Source organism: Schistocerca nitens, chromosome 2, assembly GCF_023898315.1.
Source record: "Schistocerca nitens isolate TAMUIC-IGC-003100 chromosome 2, iqSchNite1.1, whole genome shotgun sequence".
Lineage (NCBI taxonomy): Eukaryota > Metazoa > Arthropoda > Insecta > Orthoptera > Acrididae > Schistocerca > Schistocerca nitens.
In genome coordinates this window covers 1,063,579,764-1,063,605,790 of record NC_064615.1, presented here as the reverse complement: position 1 = coordinate 1,063,605,790, position 26,027 = coordinate 1,063,579,764, and the positions used below count along the sequence as shown (strand labels likewise).

General features: G+C 46.2%; 1 protein-coding gene across 2 annotated transcripts in view; it reads left to right on the top strand.

Moving 5' to 3' along the window:
• Positions 1 to 26,027, top strand: part of LOC126234788 (uncharacterized) — a 282,904-nt gene that overhangs the window by 235,492 nt on the left and 21,385 nt on the right. For both annotated transcript variants that reach the window (XM_049943537.1, XM_049943536.1), the window contains exon 8: positions 21,988 to 22,095. In XM_049943537.1, the coding sequence (XP_049799494.1) occupies positions 21,988 to 22,089 (102 nt within the window). In that variant the 3' untranslated portion in view covers positions 22,090 to 22,095. The remainder of the gene's footprint in view (positions 1 to 21,987; positions 22,096 to 26,027) is intronic.

The window sequence follows — 26,027 nt, the reverse complement described above, 5'->3', positions numbered from 1 at the left end:
AACACCCAGTCCATGGGCGGAGAAAATTGCCCGACACAGCCGGGAATCGAACCCGGGCCCAGAGGATTGACAATCCGTCACGCTGACCGGTTGAGCTGCTGTGCCGGCTTCCGTTCAGCTACTGGGGGCGGACTTAATACAGGGTTATTCAAACAGACGGACGCAGTTTAATTGATTTGCATTTCTCGGCATATAAATAAGACATGAACAGCCTACATACTGAAGGAAAGAGGAAGATCCGTAGTTTTGTTTTGTTAACAAACTGGTTGCGCAAACGGTCGTTAGGGCGGTGGTAGTTGCGGCCGCTGGGGCGAGGAAAACGGCTACGCTGCTACAGAAAGGGTCATATTGGGTCTGCAAAATCCCCATACAACATTACAGCGTGAGACAGAGTGAAGCTAAAGGTGTTCTGTGCCTTATCACGGGCAAAAATTTATGGATCATTCTTTTTTGCGGAAAGCACGGTAAGTGAAGTAACATACTCGAACATGCTGGAACAGTGGCTTATGCCTCAACTTACCGAAGAATCACGAGATTTCATTTTCTAACAGGACGGAGCTCAGCCCCACTGGCACGGTAACGTCCGCGGATTTTTAAATCAATCCCTTCCTCGGTGACGGGTAGGTCGCATGGGAAATCAAGGCCTAGCCCTACACTTCTTGCCACCGAAATCTCCTGATATCACGTCCTGTGACCTTTTCTTATACGGCTATGTTAAGGAGACTGTTACGTCCCACCTCTACCTACAATTATGGCAGACGTGTCTAACCGAATTACTGCTCGATGTTGATGAGATTTTTTTTCTGGCAGTTAACCTATCTTCTAGAATGTAAACATCGCGAAAAACTGAATTACATTCTAGAAGATACGTTAACTCCCAGAAAAAATAATTCTCTTCAATATCGTTTGGTTGCAGATGACAAGCTACCTGTAGTAATTAACAGACAAGTGATCCAGAAAGTTCATGCACACCAAATGTAAAAGTATTTACAGAAAGAAACGATCTGTTATTTGAACTAAAAATGCACATAATTTTATAATCATTTAACAAAAATGATCACATTGCAGAATAAATAAAAACGAAAACCCACTGATGATGGCACAGTGGTGCCGAAAAATATTTGGGTACTGAGAAAAACTGTGTTTTGAATAACTGGCGGACCTCACATCCTACAATTGTGATAATCATGTTGCATTTTTTTTTTATGTGGAGTACACTTCACGTACTGCAAAGAGTAAGCGGGAACACACACGACAAGATGGAACCTGATTATCATAGAATACGCCGAGTTTGCTTTTAACGTTTGCGACTTGCAGATCACGCTACAGGATTGGGGTAGTTCTGTCCTTACAATGTCGGACGATGCAAAAGATGAACTGCCTACTGCCTCAAAAACAAATGGTTCAAATGGCTCTGAGCGCTATGGGACTTAACTTCTGTGGTCATCAGTCCCCTAGACTTAAACCTAACTAACCTAAGGACATCACATACATCCATGCCCGAGGCAGGATTCGAACCTGAGACCGTAGCGGTCGCGCGGTTCCAGATTGTAGCGCCTAGAACCGCGTGGCCACCCTGGCCGGCTGCCTACTGTGTAAGTAGGCTATTTAGGTTTTTTAATTGGTAACGCCACGTAGCGCCCTGTATGAAAATCACTGGCTGTGCTGTGTGCAGTCTGTGGCTGCTTTGCATTGTTGTAATACTCGCCATTGTAGCGTTGGGCAGTTGGCTGTGAACAGCACGTTGCATTGGGCAGTTGGAGGTGAGCCGCCAGCAGTGGTGGATGTGGGGAGAGAGATGGCGGAGTTTTGAAATTTGTAAGACTGGATGTCAATTATGACTATTAAGGTAAATACATTGTTTGTTCTCTATCAAAATCTTTCATTTGCTAACTACGCCTATCAGTAGTTAGTGCCTTCAGTAGTTTGAATCTTTTATTTAGCTGGCAGTAGTGGCGCTCGCTGTATTGCAGTAGTTCGAGTAACGAAGATTTTTGTGAGGTAAGTGATTTGTGAAACGTATAGGTTAATGTTAGTCAGGGCCATTCTTTTGTAGGGATTTTTGAAAGTCAGATTGCGTTGCGCTAAAAAATATTGTGTGTCAGTTTAAGCACAGTCATGTTTAATTTTTCTAAGGGGACGTTTCAACTGCTCTAAAACATTAACGACAGTGCAATGAAACTACTCCCAGTTTGAAATGAAGAATTTACAGCGTGAAGAACGTTCATCTGTATTTGTGTCCGTCACACTAGCTTAGTGGACAGAGCGCCGGCTTGTCATGCCGGGGGGCCCAGGTTCGATTCCCGGCTAGGTTGGAGATTTTCTCCGCTCAGAGACTGGGTATTGTGTCGTCTACATCATCATCATTTCATCCTCATCGAGGCCCAAGTCGCAGAAGCGGCGTCACCTCAGAAGACTTGCACCAGGCGATCAGGTCTACCCGCCGGCAGACCCTCGCCCATATTTCATTTTATCTGTATTTGGAAGGCAGAAAATTACAAGCTCCTGGAAAAGACAGGACATTGCCTGCTTGGGTGAGCGTTGTTTCTGAGAGATTACAGTTGCGAGGCCGGCCGGAGTGGCCGTGCGGTTCTAGGCGCTACAGTCTGGAGCCGAGCGACCGCTCCGGTCGCAGGTTCGAATCCTGCCTCGGGCATGGATGTGCGTGATGTCCTTAGGTTAGTTAGGTTTTGTTGTTGTTGTGGTCTTCAGTCCTGAGACTGGTTTGATGCAGCTCTCCACGCTACTCTATCCTGTGCAAGCTTCTTCATCTCCCAGTACCTACTGCAACCTACATCCTTCTGAATCTGCTTAGTGTATTCATCTCTTGGTCTCCCTCTACGATTTTTACCCTCCTCGTTGCCCTCCAATACTAAATTGGTGATCCCTTGATGCCTCAGAACATGTCCTACCAACCGATCTCGTCTTCTGGTCAAGTTGTGCCACAAACTTCTCTTCTCCCCAATCCTATTCAGTACTTCCTCATTAGTTATGTGATCTACCCATCTAATCTTCAGCATTCTTCTGTAGCACCACATTTCGAAAGCTTCTATTCTCTTCTTGTCCAAACTATTTATCGTCCATGTTTCACTTCCATACATGGCTACACTCCATACAAATACTTTCAGAAACGACTTCCTGACACTTAAATCTATGCTCGATGTTAACAAATTTCTCTTCTTCAGAAACGCTTTCCTTGCCATTGCCAGTCTACAATTTATATCCTCTCTACTTCGACCATCATCAGTTAATTTGCTCCCCAAATAGCAAAAGTCCTTTACTACTTTAAGTGTCTCATTTCCTAATCTAATTCCCTCAGCATCACCCGACTTAATTCGACTACATTCCATTATTCTCGTTTTGCTTTTGTTGGTGTTCATCTTATATCCTCCTTTCAAGACACTGTCCATTCCGTTCAACTGCTCTTCCAAGTCCTTTGCTGTCTCTGACAGAATTACAATGTCATCGACGAACCTCAAAGTTTTTAATTCTTCTCCATTGATTTTAATACCTACTCCGAATTTTTCTTTTGTTTCCTTTACTGCTTGCTCAATATACAGATTGAGTAACATCTGGGAAAGGCTACAACCCTGTCTTACTCCCTTCACAACCACTGCTTCCCTTTCGTGTCCCTCGACTGTTATAACTGCCATCTGGTTTCTGTACAAATTGTAAATAGCCTTTCGCTCCCTGTATTTTACCCCTGCCACCTTTAGAATTTGAAAGAGAGTATTCCAGTCAACATTGTCAAAAGCTTTCTCTAAGTCTACAAATGCTAGAAACGTAGGTTTGCCTTTCCTTAATCTTTCTTCTAAGATAAGTCGTAAGGTCAGTATTGCCTCACGTGTTCCAGTGTTTCTACGGAATCCAAACTGATCTTCCCCGAGGTTTAAGTAGTTCTAAGTTCTAGGTGACTGATGACCTCAGAATTTAAGTCGCATAGTGCTCAGAGCCATTTGAACCATATTACAGTGCGAAATCCACTTCCGCTCCACCGCCCAGAATGCTAATGCAGACACGCTGTCGTGCCTTCTCACTGGTCCTGACGTTGAGTTCGATGGCCAGGAACAGTTTCACGCTTGACCACCACCAACAACAAACCCTGCCGGAGATCCCACTGACAGCACATGAGATCGCCACATTATTGACCCGCGATCCACTGCTGCGCTATGTTTTTAAGCGGTGCAGCTGGGCCGGCCGCGCTGGTCTCGCGGTTCTAGGCGCGCAGTCCGGAACCGTGTGACTGCTACGGTCGCAGGTTCGAATCCTGCCTCGGGCATGGCTGTGTGTGATGTCCTTAGGTTAGTTAGGTTTAAGTAGTTCTAAGTTCTAGGGGACTACTGACCACAGCAGTTGAGTCCCATAGTGCTCAGAGCCATTTTTGGTGCAGCTGGGCTCCCTAGAGCATATAACAAAAACTTGATATTTCGTGATTCTTTTGCGATATGCCACAGTATCAATGCAACAGACGGCGTCTTAACAGTAGCCCGACGATTCTGCATGGCGGGTCGTCAATCTGCCTTCACTTTGGCCTCACATCCTGCAGCTACATCGTGCTGCAGGATTGGGGCATGGCAATGACGTGCACGAAGGACTTGGTTCTGTGGCACATACTGGGTGGTTATAATTAAACTTTCTCTTCTTGAGCCAGTGTAGTCGGAAAACTACTTACTGTACAGGTGTCCAAATTCACAGGAATCACTTCCAGACTGTGCACTGCAGCATTTGCGTCGTCAGTAGCGTTAGCGTCAGGTCTTGCCGTTAGGCACCGAAATTGGTACGGTGACGTAGTATGCATTACAGCTGCAGATAGTGGACACGAATCTGTACAACGTCAGCAGCGCTTTACTCGTAAAGCTGTTTTATCCAAACAATAGCAACAGTCCTGCTGCTCTTCGAGAATACCGTCGCTTTAAAGAGATAAGGAGTGGCCCTTTTTCTGTATGGGGTTGAGAAACACGGTTCAGAAAACAGAAGTTCGAATTAAATGGCGATTTTGGAATTGCTCCTCGGACAGGCCGACGGCGAATGGGGCCACAAATTGTGGAAGAAGTTACTGCTGACAAGGGAACCTCCCCATCGCACCCCCCTCAGATTTAGGTATAAGTTGGCACAGTGGATAGGCCTTGAAAAACTGAACACAGATCAATCGAGAAAACAGGAATAAGTTGTGTGGAACTATGAAAAATAAGCAAAATATACAAACTGAGTAGTGCATGTGCAAGATAGCTAACATCAAGAACTGTGAGAGCTGAGGAGCGCAGTGGTCCCGCGGTTAGCGTGAGCAGCTCTCGAACGAGAGGTCCTTGGTTCACTTCCAGTGAGAAGTTTAATTTTTAATTTTCAGTTTACATGACAAGCTCTTATGTTTTCATCACTTTTTTGGGAGTGATTATCACATCCACAAGAAAACCTAAATCGGGCAAGGTAGAAGAATCTTTTTACCCATTCCCGAAGTGTATAAGTTAGGTGGGTCGACAACATATTCCTGTCATGTGACGCACATGCCGTCACCAGTGTCGTATTGAATATATCAGACGTGTTTTCCTGTGGAGGAATCGGTTGACCTATGACCTTGCGAAAGAATGTTTTCGGTTCCCATTGGAGAGGCACGTCCTTTCGTGTACTAATGGCACGGTTTTGCGGTGCGGTCGCAAAACACAGACACTAAACTTATTACAGTGAACAGAGACGTCAATGAACGAACGGACAGATCATAACTTTGCGAAAATAAAGAAAGTAAATTTTTCACTCGAAGGAAGACTTGAACAGAGAACCTCGCGTTTCGCAGCTGCTAACGCTAACCACGGGACCACGGCGCTCCTGAGCTCACATTATCCTTGATGTTGCCTATCTTGCGCATGGGCTATTCAGTTTGTATATTTTGCTTATTTTTTCATAGTTCCACACAACTTCTTCCTGTTTTCTCGATTGATCTATATTGAGTTTTTCAAGGCCTTTCCACTGTGCCAACTTATAACTAAATCTGAGGGGGGTGCGATGGGGAGGTTCCCTTGTGAGAATGATGGATGCAACGTGCGATCTTGAAGCAGTGGACGACATAAGTCAGGACCGCTGAACATTTCATGGCCCAGCGTCCGAGAAGTGCTGCAAAAAGTCATGTAATTGTATCTCTAGTTCGCTTCCAGGCTGTCATGGATGCAGAAGATCGTCACATTGAGCAACGTTTGCAACCTGGAACGCAAACAGGATACGCAATTAACAAATGTTACCCTCTTATATGGAAATTAAAATGTGTTTTTTTTTTCAATGGTTTATTCGTTATTTCTGTTTCGCATGTCCTTGGAAATGTTTCGACAAAGTTTCACTGTCCTACGATCAGCCGTTTTTCGCGGGGGCCCTCTCAACAAGCGAAAGTTTAATTATAACCACTCAGTATATTATCCCAGTATCGATACTGCAAGTGTTCTTTGCATACCTGGTCCCTGATCTAGGCAATTCGATCACAGCATTTGTCTAGATGACCACGCAAAGACCACCTGTGGATAAAAGTGCACGTCGATTTTGTCAGGCCGTTTCGTGGTGGACAGCCTCTCAGACTTCCCTTTTGTGAGAGGTGCGCCGTCTTCTATCACGAACAATACAATACGTGCCGTCCCTACGATGTTTACAATGGAAACTCAAGGCCTTCTCTCGCCATACTCACACTAAACACCTGACAACTGCCCCTACCAACCGCTCTCCAACGCAGAGGCGGCATGAATGGTCAGGATAGTGAAAACACAAATGCGCACGGCATTGCTGACGACGTCGAACGAGGAAGCCCTAAACAGTTACCTCCCCCCACGTAAAGGTCCATCACCGTGGATGCTACCAGTCTGGTTGAAATACTTGAAGGGTGCAGACATCGAACCCTGCTAGACCTCCTGCACCACATGCAGCGTTTCCTTACTAAATACATGTCTGCCTCTACACGGAGTGCCTTCATCTGGGAACACACGTTCGGCCAGAGTCTGGGTTGCACCTAAAGGGGCCACAGGCGGCGTCAACTGTTTGGCGTCATGGCCAGTCACAAGCTCATGAGCCTCCACCTAAACCAGCTCCCGCCTTGACTGCATTCACAAACACCTGCTCTACTACTGCCACCTTGGACCTAGTGACCCGCCACCCATGCAACCCCACAATATGCTACTAGCCATACTCCAGTGCCAACTACGCCGCCCACACAGTGCTACAACCTACATCCCCACAACTCCACTCATAAGCACACAGACTAATGGGCTAGGGAATGGGAGCCCATGGAACCGTTCCCACAACACAGGCCCTCATAGACCCAGCAGTACCAGCTCAGCCGTCAGCCTTCGACACATTGCCACCTTGCCACCTCTGCAGAAGCGTGCCAGGCCATCGGCGCTGGCTATTCCTGAAGTGATGGTGCATCCCTTGGTGAGTAGCTCCACTACGCCTCCTACCTCCCTCGCTGGCACCGGCGTGAACCTGGCAGTAATCGGCCCTATTAAAGGGGTCATGGATTTAGTATCCCAGCTACAGGGAATGTCGTTCGCAGTGGTGAGGCAGAGGTGCTGCCGTTGCCGGCCGCAAGAGGCGGGACCAGTGTATAACATGGACTGCGCCGATAACGCGGATATGGGCCACCCTGCAGATGCATCCCCAATTAGCCCAGTTTCCGCTCGTTACGAAAGAGGAGCGGCAACTCGTCCGGCGCCTGCGACAACCATCCCCTCCCCGTCCTCCTTTCCCCAAGTGAGCGACACAAGGACCAGATGAGACCATCTATGACCCCTTCACCAAGGCTGAGCGCTACGCTACTGTTTACGACCAGCAGATCCAGACTCGACAGCCTCCGGCCAGGCATAACCAGCAGACAACTACAGTCATGCTCATAAATTAAGGATAATTGCAGAATGTGGTGCCACACAACGTGGAACTACACAAAACTGGCGCTAATAGCATAGGCACATAGGGAACACACACGACACAGATCTAAGTCCGCGGTATTGGTGATAAGTTGAGAAAACTGTCCCGAAACACATGTGCTACAAAACGCCACTGTTTCCTGCTCATGTACCCCGACATCAATATGGGATATGATCACTGTGCACACGTACACAGGCCGCACAACGGGTTGGCATACTCTGGAACAGGTGGTCGAGCAGCTGCTGCGGTATAGCCTCCCACTCTTGCAGCAGTGCCTATCGGAGCTCCTGAACTGTAGTAGGAGTTTGAAGACTTGCAGCGATACGTCGACCGAGAGCATCCCAGACGTGCTCGATGGGGCTTAGGTATGGAGAACAGGCAGGCCACTCCATTCGCCTGATATCTTCTGTTTCAAGGTACTCCTCCACGATGGCAGCTCGGTGAGGCCGTCCGTTATCATCCATCAGGAGGAAGGTGGGACCCACTGCACCCCTGAAAAGGCGGACATACTGGTGCAAAATGACATCCCGATACACCTGACCAGTTACAGTTCCTCTGTCAAAGACATGGAAGGGTGTAGGTTCACCAATCATAATCCCACCCCACACTATCAAACCACGACCTCCATACAGGTCCCTTTCAAGGGCATTAAGGAGTTGGTATCTGGTTCCTGGTTCACGCCACATGAAAACCCGGCGAGAATCACTTTTCAGACTATACCTGGACTCGTCCGTGAACATAGCCTGGGTCCACTATTCCAATGACCATGTACAGTGTTCTTGGCACCAGGCTTTATGGGGTCTCCTGTGATCAGGGGTCAGTGGAACGCACCTTGCACGTCTCTGGGCGAATAAACCATGTCTATTCAATCGTCTGTAGATTATATGTCTGGAGACAACTGTTCCAGTGGCTGCAGTAAGGTCCCGAGCAAGGCTACCCGCAGTACTCCGTGGCCGACTGCGGGCACTGGTGGTGAGTTATCGGTCTTCTTGTGGTGTTGTACACTGTAGACGTTCGGTACTGTAGGGCCTGGACACGTTTCCTGTCTGCTGGATTCGTTGCCATAATCTTGAGATCACCCTTGTGGCACACGGAGGGCTCATGCTACAACCAGCCTCCAGTCATCAATATGTGTTCTTTGAGCCATTTTCAACACACAGTCACCATTAGCACGGCTCAAAACGTCTGCAGGCTTAATCGCTGCACCGTACTGTGACATGCACCGATACACCTCTGCGTATGTGGACTGCTGCCAGCGCCAACGTGCGACGACCGCAGGTCAAATGCACCGCATGGTCATACCCAGAGATGATTTAAACCCTCAAACCGCCCACCAGAGCGTTGTTTCACCATGTATCAGCTTTATCGTTAATTTATGAGCATGAATGTAGTAGCCGACTTTCAACAGACCACTCTAGGATCGACCATTGCTCAGGACACCACAAGAAATAAAAAAGGCCATCATTGAGAGGAAGAACAACTCACCTCGACAAGATTTTGCTGGGATAATGCAACTGAAATACTTGCCCTGTAAACCTGTCGTATAAGTGACTAGAATCATTAATACACTCCTGGAAATTGAAATAAGAACACCGTGAATTCATTGTCCCAGGAAGGGGAAACTATATTGACACATTCCTGGGGTCAGATACATCACATGATCACACTGACAGAACCACAGGCACATAGACACAGGCAACAGAGCATGCACAATGTCGGCACTAGTACAGTGTATATCCACCTTTCGCAGCAATGCAGGCTGCTATTCTCCCATGGAGACGATCGTAGAGATGCTGGATGTAGTCCTGTGGAACGGCTTGCCATGCCATTTCCACCTGGCGCCTCAGTTGGACCAGCGTTCGTGCTGGACGTGCAGACCGCGTGAGACGACGCTTCATCCAGTCCCAAACATGCTCAATGGGGGACAGATCCGGAGATCTTGCTGGCCAGGGTAGTTGACTTACACCTTCTAGAGCACGTTGGGTGGCACGGGATACATGCGGACGTGCATTGTCCTGTTGGAACAGCAAGATCCCTTGCCGGTCTAGGAATGGTAGAACGATGGGTTCGATGACAGATTGGATGTACCGTGCACTATTCAGTGTCCCCTCGACGATCACCAGTGGTGTACGGCCAGTGTAGGAGATCGCTCCCCACACCATAATGCCGGGTGTTGGCCCTGTGTGCCTCGGTCGTATGCAGTCCTGATTGTGGCGCTCACCTGCACGGCGCCAAACACGCATACGACCATCATTGGCACCAAGGCAGAAGCGACTCTCATCGCTGAAGACGACACGTCTCCATTCGTCCCTCCATTCACGCCTGTCGCGACACCACTGGAGGCGGGCTGCACGATGTTGGGGCGTGAGCGGAAGACGGCCTAACGGTGTGCGGGACCGTAGCCCAGCTTCATGGAGACGGTTGCGAATGGTCCTTGCCGATACCCCAGGAGCAACAGTGTCCCTAATTTGCTGGGAAGTGGCGGTGCGGTCCCCTACGGCACTGCGTAGGATCCTACGGTCTTGGCGTGCATCCGTGCGTCGCTGCGGTCCGGTCCCAGGTCGACGGGCACGTGCACCTTCCGCCGACCACTGGCGACAACATCGATGTACTGTGGAGACCTCACGCCCCACGTGTTGAGCAATTCGGCGGTACGTCCACCCGGCCTCCCGCATGCCCACTATACGCCCTCGCTCAAAGTCCGTCAACTGCACGTACGGTTCACGTCCACGCTGTCGCGGCATGCTACCAGTATTAAAGACTGCGATGGAGCTCCGTATGCCACGGCAAACTGGCTGACACTGACGGCGGCGGTGCACAAATGCTGCGCAGCTAGCGCCATTCGACGGCCAACACCGCGGTTCCTGGTGTGTCCGCTGTGCCGTGCGTGTGATCATTGCTTGTACAGCCCTCTCGCAGTGTCCGGAGCAAGTATGGTGGGTCTGACACACCGGTGTCAATGTGTTCTTTTTTCCATTTCCAGGAGTGTAGTTGTCAGGCGTAGAAATTAGCGAAAGTCGCTCCTGTTCCGAAACCTCCGAAAGACCATTCATTAACCGATAATATTATTACCGTCCGATCAGTTTACTGCCGACGCTGGCGAAGATATTGGAACGTGCCTCCTTCAACAGGATAACGGATCGGTTGGAACAACATAAGTTTATCTGATCGGAACAATTTGGTTTTCAGGCGTGACTGTCTATGGAGCTCCAATTTCTCGGCATAATGTAATATGTGTGGACGAACTTCAACAACTTTTATTCGACGATAGGAGCCTTTACCGATTTAGAAAACGATTATGATGAAGTTGGCGTCATAAATTCTTAGAGAAGCTGCTGCTGAATACTGCAATAGAGGACTCTTTACCTTAAACTTTTGAATAGCTACTTGCATGACAGGCAACTTTTCGTTCAAATACAGGGTAAACAATTTGCAATGAAACGTCCCACTGCTGCAATCCCTCAGAGCTCCATCTTGTCCACCTTGGTTTATAAAATTTATCCAAACGATTTGCCATTAGAACGAGGCGTATCGACAAATTTGTATTCGGGCGATACCGCGTTTTAATAACTGGCCACAGTATCCCACGCATGCAGACACAACTAGATCTCCTCAAAACCTGGGTGCATCAGAATAAAATTGCTATCAGTAGTGCTGTTTGCCAAGAAGCGACCGCTACTGGATACGGAACTATCTATCTACGATGAACGGATCCCTTGTTCAGCGAAAACGACAACGCTGAAGATTGATAGGGCATTAATGCCGTAATTCCTCAGCAAAGATCTTAGCCGCAAGACGAAATTAAGACTATATAATGCGACCGTACAACCTACCTTCCTCTACGGGAGTGTAGTATGGGAGGACGATGTTCAATTCTAACACAAACCACCTGCGAACTATCCAAATCAATTCTCGCACGTGGAGTCTGGGCCTTCCATTGTGGGAAAGAACTAAAGAGACGCATCAACTGCTATACGAAAAATAGCTCTCCGGAAAAATACCAGACCATGCTACAGTCCTTTTTTCAGTGATGGACAATGTACTGCGTGTCGTCAGACAATTGGAAGATGTAGGTACCGAACAACCTTGCCTTGGTACGGTTATCGTGTCCGTTGACAACTGCGCTCCAATTAGTCGATGTACCAACGTAGAATTACGTTAGCCTGTCTGCTTTTCTACTTCCTACACAGAGAGTAGACAAGAGATACTGTACTTGTAATATACACTCCTGGAAATGGAAAAAAGAACACATTGACACCGGTGTGTCAGACCCACCATACTTGCTCCGGACACTGCGAGAGGGCTGTACAAGCAATGATCACACGCACGGCACAGCGGACACACCAGGAACCGCTGTGTTGGCCGTCGAATGGCGCTAGCTGCGCAGCATTTGTGCACCGCCGCCGTCAGTGTCAGCCAGTTTGCCGTGGCATACGGAGCTCCATCGCAGTCTTTAATACTGGTAGCATGCCGCGACAGCGTGGACGTGAACCGTATGTGCAGTTGACGGACTTGGAGCGAGGGCGTATAGTGGGCATGCGGGAGGCCGGGTGGACGTACCGCCGAATTGCTCAACACGTGGGGCGTGAGGTCTCCACAGTACATCGATGTTGTCGCCAGTGGTCGGCGGAAGGTGCACGTGCCCGTCGACCTGGGACCGGACCGCAGCGACGCACGGATGCACGCCAAGACCGTAGGATCCTACGCAGTGCCGTAGGGGACCGCACCGCCACTTCCCAGCAAATTAGGGACACTGTTGCTCCTGGGGTATCGGCGAGGACCATTCGCAACCGTCTCCATGAAGCTGGGCTACGGTCCCGCACACCGTTAGGCCGTCTTCCGCTCACGCCCCAACATCGTGCAGCCCGCCTCCAGTGGTGTCGCGACAGGCGTGAATGGAGGGACGAATGGAGACGTGTCGTCTTCAGCGATGAGAGTCGCTTCTGCCTCGGTGCCAATGATGGTCGTATGCGTGTTTGGCGCCGTGCAGGTGAGCGCCACAATCAGGACTGCATACGACCGAGGCACACAGGGCCAACACCCGGCATCATGGTGTGGGGAGCGATCTCCTACACTGGCCGTACACCACTGGTGATCGTCGAGGGGACACTGAATAGTGCACGGTACATCCAAACCGTCATCGAACCCATCGTTCTACCATTCCTAGACCGGCAGGGGAACTTGCTGTTCCAACAGGACAATGCACGTCCGCATGTATCCCGTGCCACCCAACGTGCTCTAGAAGGTGTAAGTCAACTACCCTGGCCAGCAAGATCTCCGGATCTGTCCCCCATTGAGCATGTTTGGGACTGGATGAAGCGTCGTCTCACGCGGTCTGCACGTCCAGCACGAACGTTGGTCCAACTGAGGCGCCAGGTGGAAATGGCATGGCAAGCCGTTCCACAGGACTACATCCAGCATCTCTACGATCGTCTCCATGGGAGAATAGCAGCCTGCATTGCTGCGAAAGGTGGATATACACTGTACTAGTGCCGACATTGTGCATGCTCTGTTGCCTGTGTCTATGTGCCTGTGGTTCTGTCAGTGTGATCATGTGATGTATCTGACCCCAGGAATGTGTCAATAAAGTTTCCCCTTCCTGGGACAATGAATTCACGGTGTTCTTATTTCAATTTCCAGGAGTGTACTTTATCTTCCACTACTGAAAACGATCCACTTGAGCGGTCACTCACCTCTGAAAGCGAGAAATACAGCGAAAGTGTTTCACGGACCTCAAACCCTTGAAGCATAGATCGCACAGAGCGATAACACTCGAGTGTCCCCCCCCCCTGCCCCCACCCCCCACCCCATGTACTGTCATTCGCTGCGACTATAACGACCCTGCTGTGTTTTTAGACTGTCTAGCTCTTGCTGTTGGTTCACCTTCAGTGGGCAACTAACGGCAGTTCTTGCTCTGTTTGCGGCTTACGCTTTCGTATCGGGAACGGGCAAAGAAGACATAGATTCTGCTTCCGAACATTTGTAAGCACTTTACGGGCTCGTAATGTCGTGTACACGAAAGCTGTATGCTACAGCTCCACTGTGGAGTTAAAACTGCAGTAAACCAAAGGACTTGGGATCAGTTGTTTTTTTTGTGCAAAATTCCTTTTTACACGACTATTTGGGTTTTGAAGTGCTGGAACTGGTCATGAAATATTTGCCGAAAAAATAAGGGAATGAGACTGACGCAGCTTGAAATCTGCTTATACAGGGTGACAAAACTAAAGCCGGCATATCTGTCACGAAAAAAGTCACCCCAGTTCACGAACTGGTGAAATGCTCTTAACAGAATCCGTTGGCGTAGTTTTCACGCTGTTGGCTATTTATCAGACTGTGGGACACGCGAAGCTTCTCTGCTTGAGTGATGGCAGCAACAGAATTTTCATTTTGCGCCGCGGCTCTTCCAATGTGTCGGCATTATCGCAGTATAGCGAATTTTTCAACTTGCCCCACAGTTAAAAATACGTAACAGGAAGAGACATTAACTCACGGAACACGTCATGAAGAAGCAGTGCATCTGTAACGCAATTAGCTACCGCGACCCGTGCTCCAATTTTTGGACTCCTTATCAAGCGGGCATGGAAACGGACATCGAACGAATTAGACGCGCGCTGCTAGGATTGTAACAAGCCATTATAGCCCACGCGAATTTGTAAAACGGGAATCCTTCGAAGAAAGACGATGTACAGCGTGATTATAATTAAACTTTCACTACTTGAGAGGGCCACCATGAAAAACGAGTTGTCGTAGGACAATGAAACTTTGTGGAAATATTTATAATGACATGCGGAAGAGAAATAGTGAATGAACCATTGAAAGGAGCACATTTTAATTTCCACATCAGAGGGTAACATTTGTTATCTGGTTACTATGTTTATGTTAGTATCCACGACAACCTGGAAACTTACTAGAAATACCATTTCATGTCGTCTCCTACCTTCCAAAATTCAAGATAAGATAGATTCTGGCATATACCTTGGGACTGTTTTTTGCGCTTGTCACCCTCGTCTTCAGCTATTTGCTAGATGTGTTCTAATCACTGTCTTCCTCTACAGCTCACCCTAGTACCACGGAAGTTATTTCTTGATGTCTTAGCGAATGTCCCATCATCCTGTCCCTTCTTCTTATCAGAGTTTCCCATGTGTTCCTTTCCTCTCCGTTTCTACGGAGAACCTCCGCATCCCTTACCTTATCAGTCCACCTAATTTTCAACAGTCTTCTGCATCACCACTTCTCAAATTCTTCGATTCTCTGGTATTTTGGTTTTCCCACAGGCCACGTCTTACTACCATACAATATTGTCCTCCAAACATACATTATCAGACATTTCTTTCTCAAATTAAGGCCTATGTTTAATGTTAGTAGACCTCTTGATCAGGAATGCCCTCTTTGCCACTTCACGTCTCTCTTTCAGGTCCTCCTTGCTCTGTCCGCCATAGGTTATTTTGCTGTAGAAGACTTCTTTAACTTCGTCTATTTAGTGATCCCCAATTCTGACGCTAAGTTCCTCGCTGTTCTCATTTCTGCTACTTCTCATTACTTTCGTCTTTCTTCAATTTACTTTCAATCCAAATTCTGTACTCATTATACTGTTCATTCCACACAATTTTGTAATTCTTCCTCACTTCACTGAGGGTAGCAATGCCATCAGCGAATCTTATGATTGATATCCTTTCCCTCGAATTTTAATTCCATTCTTGAACCTTGAATCTTGGGATATGGATGATCTCCTGCTTTCACTCATAAAGCGAAAGAAATAGGCCGGAAATTCGCTAGTATTAGTAAGATGTATACTCTGCGATGCAGTACACCGTGGCTTGCAAAGGGTGTACGAGTGTTTGGATGCAGAACTCTTGCCGAGGTAGCATGTGCAATATGAGCTGTTACAACGTCTTGCTGACAGCATTGATGCATTCTTTCATCTTCTGTCACTTGAGTCACAGTAGATTAAACTTTTCGGCCCGCTTTTATTTTGGCCACTACGTACTTGTCTCAACTCTGTGTTATCTTATAACGAACTCCTGAGTTGTTCCTAGAGGAACACGTTCAGCGGGCTTCAATAGAACAGCTTCCAGAGAGAGCGTGATCGAACTTGCATGGCTTTAAAAAAGTATCGTTCCGAAGACTGCTGAAATTCTCAGATGGTCCCTTCAATTGGTCGTTCTGGTCTTCAGTCCGAAGACTGCTTTAATGTAGTTCTCCACGTTACTCTGTGTTCGGTAACACTCTTCATCTCCGAATTACTACTGCAATCTAGATCCATTTTTAACTGTTTACTGTCCTCATCCCTTATTAATTGCTTTTTATCAGAAATATTTTTTCTTTTTTATTGCCAGACTGCGTTTTGTATCTTCTTTACTTCGCCCATCATCAGTTATTTTGCTGCCCAAGTAGCAAAACTCATCAACCACCTTTAACGTCTCATTTCCTAATCTAATACCCTCAGCTTCATCTGATTTAATCTGACTACAGTGCTTCACTCTCGTTTCGCTTTCCTTGATATTCTTGTTATAACCTCTTTTCAAGCCACCAACCATTTTCTCGTCTGCTCTTTCAAGTCCCTTGCTGTCTCTGACGCAATTATAATGTCGTCAGTAAATTTCAAAGTTTTATTTCTTCTCTCTGAACATTAATTCAGTTTTCAAATTTCTTCCTGCTTTGCTTTGCTGCTTGATCAGTGTAGACATTCAATAACATCATGAATATATTACCCTGTCACATTCGCTTCTCAAACATTGTTTCCTTTTCATGTCCTTCGACTAGTATAGTTGGTGGTCTAGCGGTTCTAGGCGCTCAGTCCGAAACCACGCGACTGCTACGGTCGCAGGTTCGAATCCTGCCTCGGGCATGGATGTGTGTGATGTCCTTAGATTAGTTAGGTTTAAGTAGTTCTAAGTTCTAGGCGACTGATGACCTCAGAAGTTAAGTCGCATAGTGCTCAGAGCCATTTTGACTAGTATAGTTGCAATTTGGTTTCTGCACAAGTGTATACAATCTTTCGCCCCACCTCCTCAGCCTGTATTTTATCCCTGCTTCCTTCAGAATTTCAAAGGGAGTATTCAGCTGACATTGTCAAAAGGTTTGCCTAGATCTACAAATGATGTAAATGTATGTTTGCCTTTCTTCACCCGGTCTTCTAAGGCAGTGTCGGCCAAGGCATGCTAAACCACGCATGCGCAACGCGCTGCTTATGTGCGGTCCGACTCTCAGCCTGTCTCGGCATTGCTCGTTACGTCTCGGCTTTGTTCGTTCATTCTCCGTACACCGCGATATTTCATTTAGCACTGCGGTGCGACACTTCCTTCCAGCGTCCGCTCCGTCAGCTAAGTGGTGCCGGCACGGTAGCCCAGCGTGTTCGGTCAGAGGGTTAGCTGCCCTCAGTAATAAAAAAACTGAGTTAAAGGATGAACGATGAATTCGAACAAGAATCATGGAACGTCCGCCCCGAACAAATACAACGAACACTAACGAACAAAATGAGATCAACAGCAACAACAACAAACAGTGGTCAGCGTGACGGATAGCCGTCCTACGGGCCCGGGTTCGATTCCCGGCTGGGTCGGAGATTTTCTCCGCTCAGGGACTGCGTGTTGTGTTGCCTTCATCTCATTTCATCCCCCTCCGGGGCGCAGGTAACCCAATGTGGCGCCGAATGTAATAAGACTTGCACCGCAAGGGGCCTTCCGGCCAATGACGCCAAACGCTCATTTCTATTTCCTTCCAGCGTTTGGTGTGGCTTGTTTTGATCTGCAGCTCTTCCTTCAGGTGAACAGAATCGTGATGTAAGTGCTATTTATCTTCCGCTATTTGCTCACAATGTTAAGGAAGTTCATAGATCCAGCGACTGTTCCCACAGAGAGAAGCAGTGTAGCGATCTGTTGTCGTACTAGTTTATAAATGAACGGGAATCACAGAGGATAAGAACGAGAATTTTCATTATCTACTCTGTAAGACAAAAAAAAAAGATACAGACACACCACGATGGAATTATCCGAAAGGGACCGGAAATATTACAATTTTACAATAATTACGCGAGTTATTCAAGTGAAAAAGCTTCACAAATTGAGCAAGTCCACCTCTGGACCTTTGCAAGCAGTTATTCGGCTTGACATTGATTGATAGAGTTGTTTAATGTTCTCCTAAGGAATATCGTGCCTAATTCTGTCCATTTGGCGCGTTAGATCGTCAGAAACCCAAACTGGTTGAAGGGCCCGACGAAAACTTTATTGACTTACTCAATTTGTGAAGGTCTTTCTCTCGAATAAATCATCCAAATTTTCTGAAGTTCAAAAAATGGCTCTGAGCACTATGGGACTTAACATCTGTGGTCATCAGGCCCCTAGAACTTAGAACTACTTAAACCTAACTAACCTAAGAACGTCACACACAGCCATGCCCGAGGCAGGATTCGAACCTGCGACCGTTTTCTGAAGTTGCAATCATTTGTTTGTCGGTGTATGTACATTACACCTACCGTTTTCTGTCTCATTCGGATTTCTTCGTGGTGCTTCGTTTCTTCCCGTCTTACAGTGTATTATGTAATCGCATAATCAAGGAGTACCGCAAGTTTCGTAAAAGATTTAGTTAATGACGAAAGAGCTAGAAATTAGAATCGTGAACAGACGATTTGTACGGGATTCATTGTTCCGTACATTAAGAATGAATGGTGTTCATGGTCACAAACTGTTCCTTCCACAATGCCATTTTGTTTTTAAATGCATCCACTTCTCCATCAAATTCGAAATACGTTGCTTCTCACCTTGCAATGTCTTACTGACGGCAGTCTGTAGACAACTCTCTTTAAAATTCAATCCGGGTCTTCTAATTCTGCTTCTTGTTTTCCTTTTTCCTTTAGAAATTCAACAGTAGTGGGCTTTCAAGCGAAAACTCGTTCCAGGGCGTTAAAGAAAATGCGAAGTTTGTTTTGTTTGTGATCCGTGTTGTTGAGAAATATGAAAGAAAGCCGCGTGCCACATGCAGTGCTTTTGAAGTTCACCCTCCCCCCTCTTCCGGCTAGGACAGCATGGCATGGTAGAAGGGGAAACGTGCACTCGGGCGAGAGAGATCTGGCGCTTGCAAAAGAACTGCACGTGAGCCGATTGCCTGTCCGTCCTTGCTCCAAGTATGTTGTAGGGTCAGCACTGACTGGCGTGTTCTGCATTTCCTGGAACTCAAACTGGTGCTGACCAAATTACACCATCTCATCACGTTCTGTGGCAGCATTAGATTAGATTAGTTTTTCGTTCCATAGATCCGTGCTGAGGAGATCCTCGTGGATGAGGAACAGGTCAATTTTTTAAAGCAGAAATAACAATACTAATAGTATGAATATATACAACACATCATTTGTTTCTATTAAAAAATTCGTCAATGGAGTAGAAGGAGTTGGCCACTAGTAAATCTTTCAGGCTCCTTTTAAACTGATCTTTATTTGTAACTAAACTTTTTATGTTTGCTGGCAAATTATTGAAGGTGAGTGTTCCTGACTAGTGGACCTCTTTTTGAACTAAAGTAAGTGCTTTTAAGTCCTTGTGCAGATCATTTTTGTTCCTGGTATTGTATGTATGAACTGAGCTGTTTGTTGGAAAAAGAGATATATTATTTAGGACAAATTTCATTAAGGAGTAAATATACTGAGAGGCAGTAGTTAGTATACCCAGTTCTTTGAAGAGGTTTCTACAGGACGTCCGTGAATTTACTCCACAAATAATACGTATTACACGCTTTTGGACTCTGAAAACTTTTATTTGACTTGAAGAGTTACCCCAAAATATTATACCATATGACATTATGGAATGAAAGTAGGCAAAGTATGCAAGCTTTTACATTTTGATGTCGCCTATGTCTGCTAACACTCGAATTGCAAATACAGATTTGTTAAGGCGTTTCTGCAATTCTGTCGTGTGCTCCTCCCAACTGAATTTATTATCAAGTTGTAATCCCAGGAATTGAAGACTGTCAACCTCTTCTATCTGCTCATCTTCATACTTTATGCATATGCTGGGTGGAAACCTCTTATAGGTTCTGAATTGCATATAGTGAGGCTTTTCAAAGTTTAATGTCAGTGAGTTGGCTTTAAACCATTTATTAATATCCGTGAAAATATCATTAGCAGATCTTTCCAGAACTACACTCGACATACTATTTATTGGAATACTTGTGTCACCTGCAAACAAAACGAACTCTGCTTCTGGCAGTGTAACTGATGAGAGGTCATGAGCCACGACGTACCTGCACGTTAACGTGAAAAGTAATAAGTAATACTACTGTAGTGACACGTTCGCATCGCTTTCCCGTCGGCCGTGTTTTTGGCGAGAATCTCAAAGACGCGGCTGCTACGGCCTTGAATACGTAATGCGTCTGATTCACACTTCTGTAACTCGGTTTAGGGACTGGAGCATAGTTACTAATAATACTCAGAACTGACTGTAAACTAAGCATCATAAATCAGTAACTGTCATAGTTGTTTTTATATTTCTTTCGTAAGTGTACTCAAAACTAATAAACTCATTCATGGACGTTTTCGTGCCTGGCCGATAGTCGAGCACAACAACAAATAAAAATAAAAATCAATGTTTGTGTGCGTGCGTGCGTGTGTGTGTGTGTGTGTGTGTGTGTGTGTGTGTGTGTGTGTGTGTGTGTGAAGAGAGAGAGAGACAAATATAAAAAAGATTGAGAGGGAGGGTAAATGGTATGTAAAGAAATCTTTGATTAAAATGTAAAATGATGCATTCCACATCATTACGAAATGTTGTATTCATGATGTATGGAACAAATATTAATCGAATCAAATCCAATCTAATCATATTACTGACTAGCCATGAAGAGTCATTAATTTCCGAAATTTTCGCCAATATTAGTAACCAAATCTAAACTTGAAAATAAAAGACCACAGTTTTTGTAATAAACCGGGACACCTATCAAGACTCTTTCGCCTCTGCTAACTAACCACGAAAGATGTCTGATATACCTCCATTCAGAAATTACAAAGTGTGTCTTTCTCTTGAATAAATCATCCAATTTTTCTGAAATTGTAATCATTCGTTTGTCTGTGTATGTACATTAAATCTACCGTTTTCTGTCTCATTCGGATTTCTTCGTGGTGCGTCGTTTTTTTTCTCTGTCTTAGGGTGTATTATGTAATCGCATAATCGAGTAATACCGCAAGTTTCCTAAAAGATTTAATTAATGACGAAAGACCTAAAAATTATAATCATCAGCAGGCGATTTGTACGGGATTCATTCTTCTGTACATTAAGAAGTACGTTGATGAAATCAAAGGACAAGATGGAACGAGTTTTCGCTTGAATTTCTAAAGGAAAAAGGAAAACAAGAAGCAAAATTTAATTTTAAACTGAGTTGACTACAAACTGACGTCAGTAAGACATTCCAAGGTGAGAAGCAACGCATTTCTAATTTGATGGCGAAGTGGATGCATTTAAAAACAAAATGGCGTTGTGGAAGGGACAGTTTGTGACCATGAACACCATCCATTTCAATAAGCTCTGACTGGGTGTTGTGTAATGTCCTTAGGTTAGTTAGGTTTAAGTAGTTCTAAGTTCTAGGGGACTGATGACCATAGATGTTAAGTCCCATAGTGCTCAGAGCCATTTGAACCATTTGGACCATCAATAAGCTCACTGGCGTTAAAGAAAATGCGAAGTTCGTTTTTTGTGCGATCTGTGTTGTTGAGAAATAGGAAACAAAGCCGCGTGCCACATGCAGCGCTTCTGCTGTTAACCCCACCCCCGTTTCCCTCTTCCTGCTAGGACAGCATGGCGTGGTAGAAGGGGAAGTGTGCACTCGGGCGAGAGAGATTGGCGCAGTTGCAAAAGAACTGCATTTCCTGTCCGTCCCTACTCCAAGGTATGTTGTAGGCTCAGCACTGCCTGATGTGTTCCTGCATTTTGTGGAACTCAAACTGGTGCTGGCCAAATTACACCTTCTCATCACGTTCTGTGGCAGCAAAGATGTCTCTGCATATTAACATGAAAGTACTATGTAAGACTACTGTAATGACACGCTTGCATCGCTGTGTTTCTGGCGAGCTCTTTTAACCCTGGTTCAACGCGGCGCCGCCTGTTGCAGGTCACTCAGCCGGCCCGCGGGGACATCCACTACCTGGCGCAGCTGCTGGGGCCGTCCCACCGCGACCAGCAGATCCCTCTTTTCCACCGGGTGGCAGTCTAAACCCAGGTGGGTTCGTCACCAAAAACAACTTACAGCTAGTACTGCTAATGTCACTGCCTAACAATTCCTTCCTTGCACACCAGAGTTCGTCATAAAGTTTTAATGAAGGCTTTGGAAAAGGTCAGACTCTGACTGTAAAACTTGGTGGTGTCAGTGCTCCTCTGTATATTTTTCCCAATGGCGGGCAGCTTGGACGAGAACTTGGTTGCAGAAGACTATATCTCGGCTTTCCAGGAAACAGTCCACCTCGGAAATCGCCTCGTCGCCAATCTGGATGTTTTCTTCATTCAAGTAAAGAAGACGACGTCATTGGGTGCCGCCACACCAGTAGAATACAGGTGTGAGGCGTCTGGTAGCCCAAAGCAGCAGCACGTCTTGGGCAGAAAGAGTTGAGGCGATATCTTGGAGCAGAATCACCCACTTGGGCAGCTTCCCACTATGCTTCATTTTGATAGCCCCCTGAAACCCTGTCCGGAGGTTTCAGTACTATACAGCTGTGACGGTTTGCCCCTTACAACCATAACTGGTAGCGTCACACTATAGTAATCCCAAAAAAACACTCAGCCTCACCTTGCCCATTTATGGTTGGGTCTTCCCTTTTTCGGCAGAGGTGACTCCACATGTTTCCACTGACTGCCTTGCTCCCTTGCTTCGATGTCACAGTTGTTGTGAGAAGATTACACTGACTGACAACTAATCGCAACACCAAAAAATAATTAATGTAGGGTAACGAAATTTCGGGAATACATTTGTCTAGGTAACATACCGGGTGATCAAAAAGTCAGTATAAATTTGAAAACTGAATAAATCATGGAATAATGTAGATAGAGAGGTACAAATTGACACACATGCTTGGAATGACATGGGGTTTTATTAGAACCAAAAAAATAAAAACTTTCAAAAAATGTCCGACAGATGGCGCTTCATCTGATGAGAATAGTGATAATTAGCGTAACAAAGTAAGACAAAGCAAAGATGATGTTCTTTACAGGAAATGCTCAATATCTACACCATCATTCCTCAACAATAGCTGTAGTCGAGGAATAATGTTATGAACAGCACTGTAAAACATGTCCGGATTGTTGGTGAGGCATTGACGTCGGATGTTGTCTTTCAGCATCCCTAGAGATGTCGGTCGATCACGATACACTTGCGACTTCAGGTAACCCCAAAGCCAATAATCGCACGGACTGAGGTCTGGGGACCTGGGAGGCCAAGCATGACGAAAGTGGCGGCTGAGCACACGATCATCATCAAACGACGCGCGCAAAATATCTTTCTCGCATCATTTTGTGAACTTTTTTTTGTTCTAATACAACCCCATGTCATTCCAAGCCAGTGTGTCAATTTTTACGTCTCTATGTACATTATTCCGTGGTCTATTAAGTTTTCAAACTTATACTGACTTTTTGATCACCCGGTATTTAAGTGACTAACATTGCAGGAGCAGAGGTTAATGTAAGCGCGAGATAATCCATTGCAAATGCGAAATACTGGTACATTAATAACCGGTGTAACCGCCAGAACGTTGAATGTAAGCATGCAGATGTGCATGCATTGTGTTGTACAGGTGCTGGATGTCAGTTCGTGGGATGGAATGCCATGCCTGTTGCACTTGGTCGGTCGATAGAGGGACGGTTAATGTTGTTTGTGGGTGACGCTGGAGATGTTGTCCGATGATAACTCGTAAGTGCTTCATTGCAGACAGAACTGGTGGTCAAGAAGGCCAAGGCAACATGTCCACACTCTGTAGAGAATTTTGGGTTATAGTCCGCACCCGTTGGTTGAGTGGCCAGCGCGGCGGAATGCCACGCCAAGGGGCTCGGGTTCGATTCCCGGATGGGGCAGAATATTTTCTCCGCTCAGGGACTTGGCTGTTGTGTTCTCCTCATCATTTCATCCCCCATCTCCGACGCGCAAGTCGCCCAATGTGGCGTCAAATGCAATAAGTAATTGCCCTCGGGGGCTGAACTTCCCCGAATGGGGGACTCCCGGCCCACAATGCCGTACGCTCATTTCATTTTGGGTTATAACATTGGTACGTGGGCGAGCGTTATCCTGTTGGAAATCACCCCCTGGAATGCTGTTCATGAATGGCAGCACAACAGGTTGAATCATCAGACTGACGTAAAATCATGCAGTCAGGTTGTGTGTCATACGAAATCGCACCCCAGACCATAACTCCAGGTGTAGGTCCAGTGTGTCTAGCACGCAGAGAGGCTGGTCACAGGCCCTCAACTGGCCTTCTTCTAGCCAACACACAACACACGGCCATCATTGGCATCTAGGCAGAACCAGCTTTCATTAGGAAACACAACTAACTTCCACCCTCCCATCCAGTGAGCTCTCGCTTGACGCCAGTAAGGTCACCAATGGTTGTCGTTTGTGGTCAGTGGAATGCACGCTGCTGGTCTTCTGGCCACCGTTGTGCCAACTGCAACTCTACCTGCCACTGTAGATGCAGTATGCATCAGAACCGTACGCTGAACACGATGATCTTCCCTCTCGGTAGTGCCACATGGCTGTCCAGAGCCCGATCTTCTTAGGACTGTACATACTAGTGACCACTGCTGACAGCAATAACGCACGGTGGCTACTTTCCTGCTAAGGCTTTCTACAATACAGCAGAAGGTACATCCAGCTTCTCCCATTACACGACCTCGTCCAAATGATAGGTGTGATAAGTGTTGATAATGGTGTCTTTGTCGCCTTAAATACATCCTTGACTAACATCAACTCACCACGTACAATCTAAAAAGTAAATAACGCTCACGGTCGTTACAGCGTGTATTTAAATCAAACCTATTCTGCATCACCATAGTGGCGCTAGTAGCGCCATTCTTATGCGTCTGGCGCGAACTTTGAATAGGTGTCACCTTTCAGATGTACTAACACGCCTACCAACATTAGTTTACCTCACACAACCTTTTCCTGGCGTTGTGATGTTTCTTTCCGGCACTGTACTTTCGTCTGGCCATAGCTGTGGGTTCTTTGATTGCTTCTGGAGAAGGCTCCTCTAACTAGAACATATGAAACATTAGTCCACTTTATTACATAAATTTATAACAGATTTACGTAACTTTGCCACACTTCTTTGCCACAGGAGTACTGTACAATTTACAACTGTCATGGACTAGCAAAGCATTCCTTGATGCACAAATTATCAAACTGCTCCCTTGCAGTGTAAAACGCAACCTTCATTAAAGTTCATCATAATTTGTAAGAACTCGTAGTTCCTACACTACGATGTTGACTCCATGAGATAAGGTCACGAAGTGGACTCAACTCTTACATGCTCGACGCTATACTGACCTCATTTGAGGGTGCTACTACCCTGAGAGGGAGGCGTGGTCTTCTGGAGTGCCTTCCATTGGTTGTTGCGGATTGCAGCGAGCTCTCGCTAATGTCCGTGGCGTCGATTCAAGTTTCCGACTTTGGTGTAGCACCACGATCTCTGGACGATACCAGAACAGTGATACATCCAACACTCGTCCATGGTAGTGAGGCAGCTAAAGAAGACATCTGGATTCGGTGGATGCATGGATTATTGCGGAAAACGACTGTTTTGTTACGGCTCCTCTGCCGGCGTGCTTCGGAACTGTGTCGTGGTGATTTCAATGTGTACCAGGGGTGTAGACATGCAGCTGCATATAAACAAAAAGTTAATTACGTAATTTGATTTTTTTAGAGGTGACAATTATAACTTATGTGTACGCCTTATAAATACGTCATTCGATAATATTTTGAGCGTGTAAGAATGCTGTCTATTGCACAAGTAAAGTACTGGCTTGTTGCAGCTCTCCATTTTTGTGTAAGTTTTCCATATTTGCATAAATACTTTGCCCTACTTCTATTTGAACCTGCTTACTGTGTTCAATCCTTAGTGTTCATAATTTTTATCCCCAACACTTAACTCGTTACCGAATTAACTATTTGTC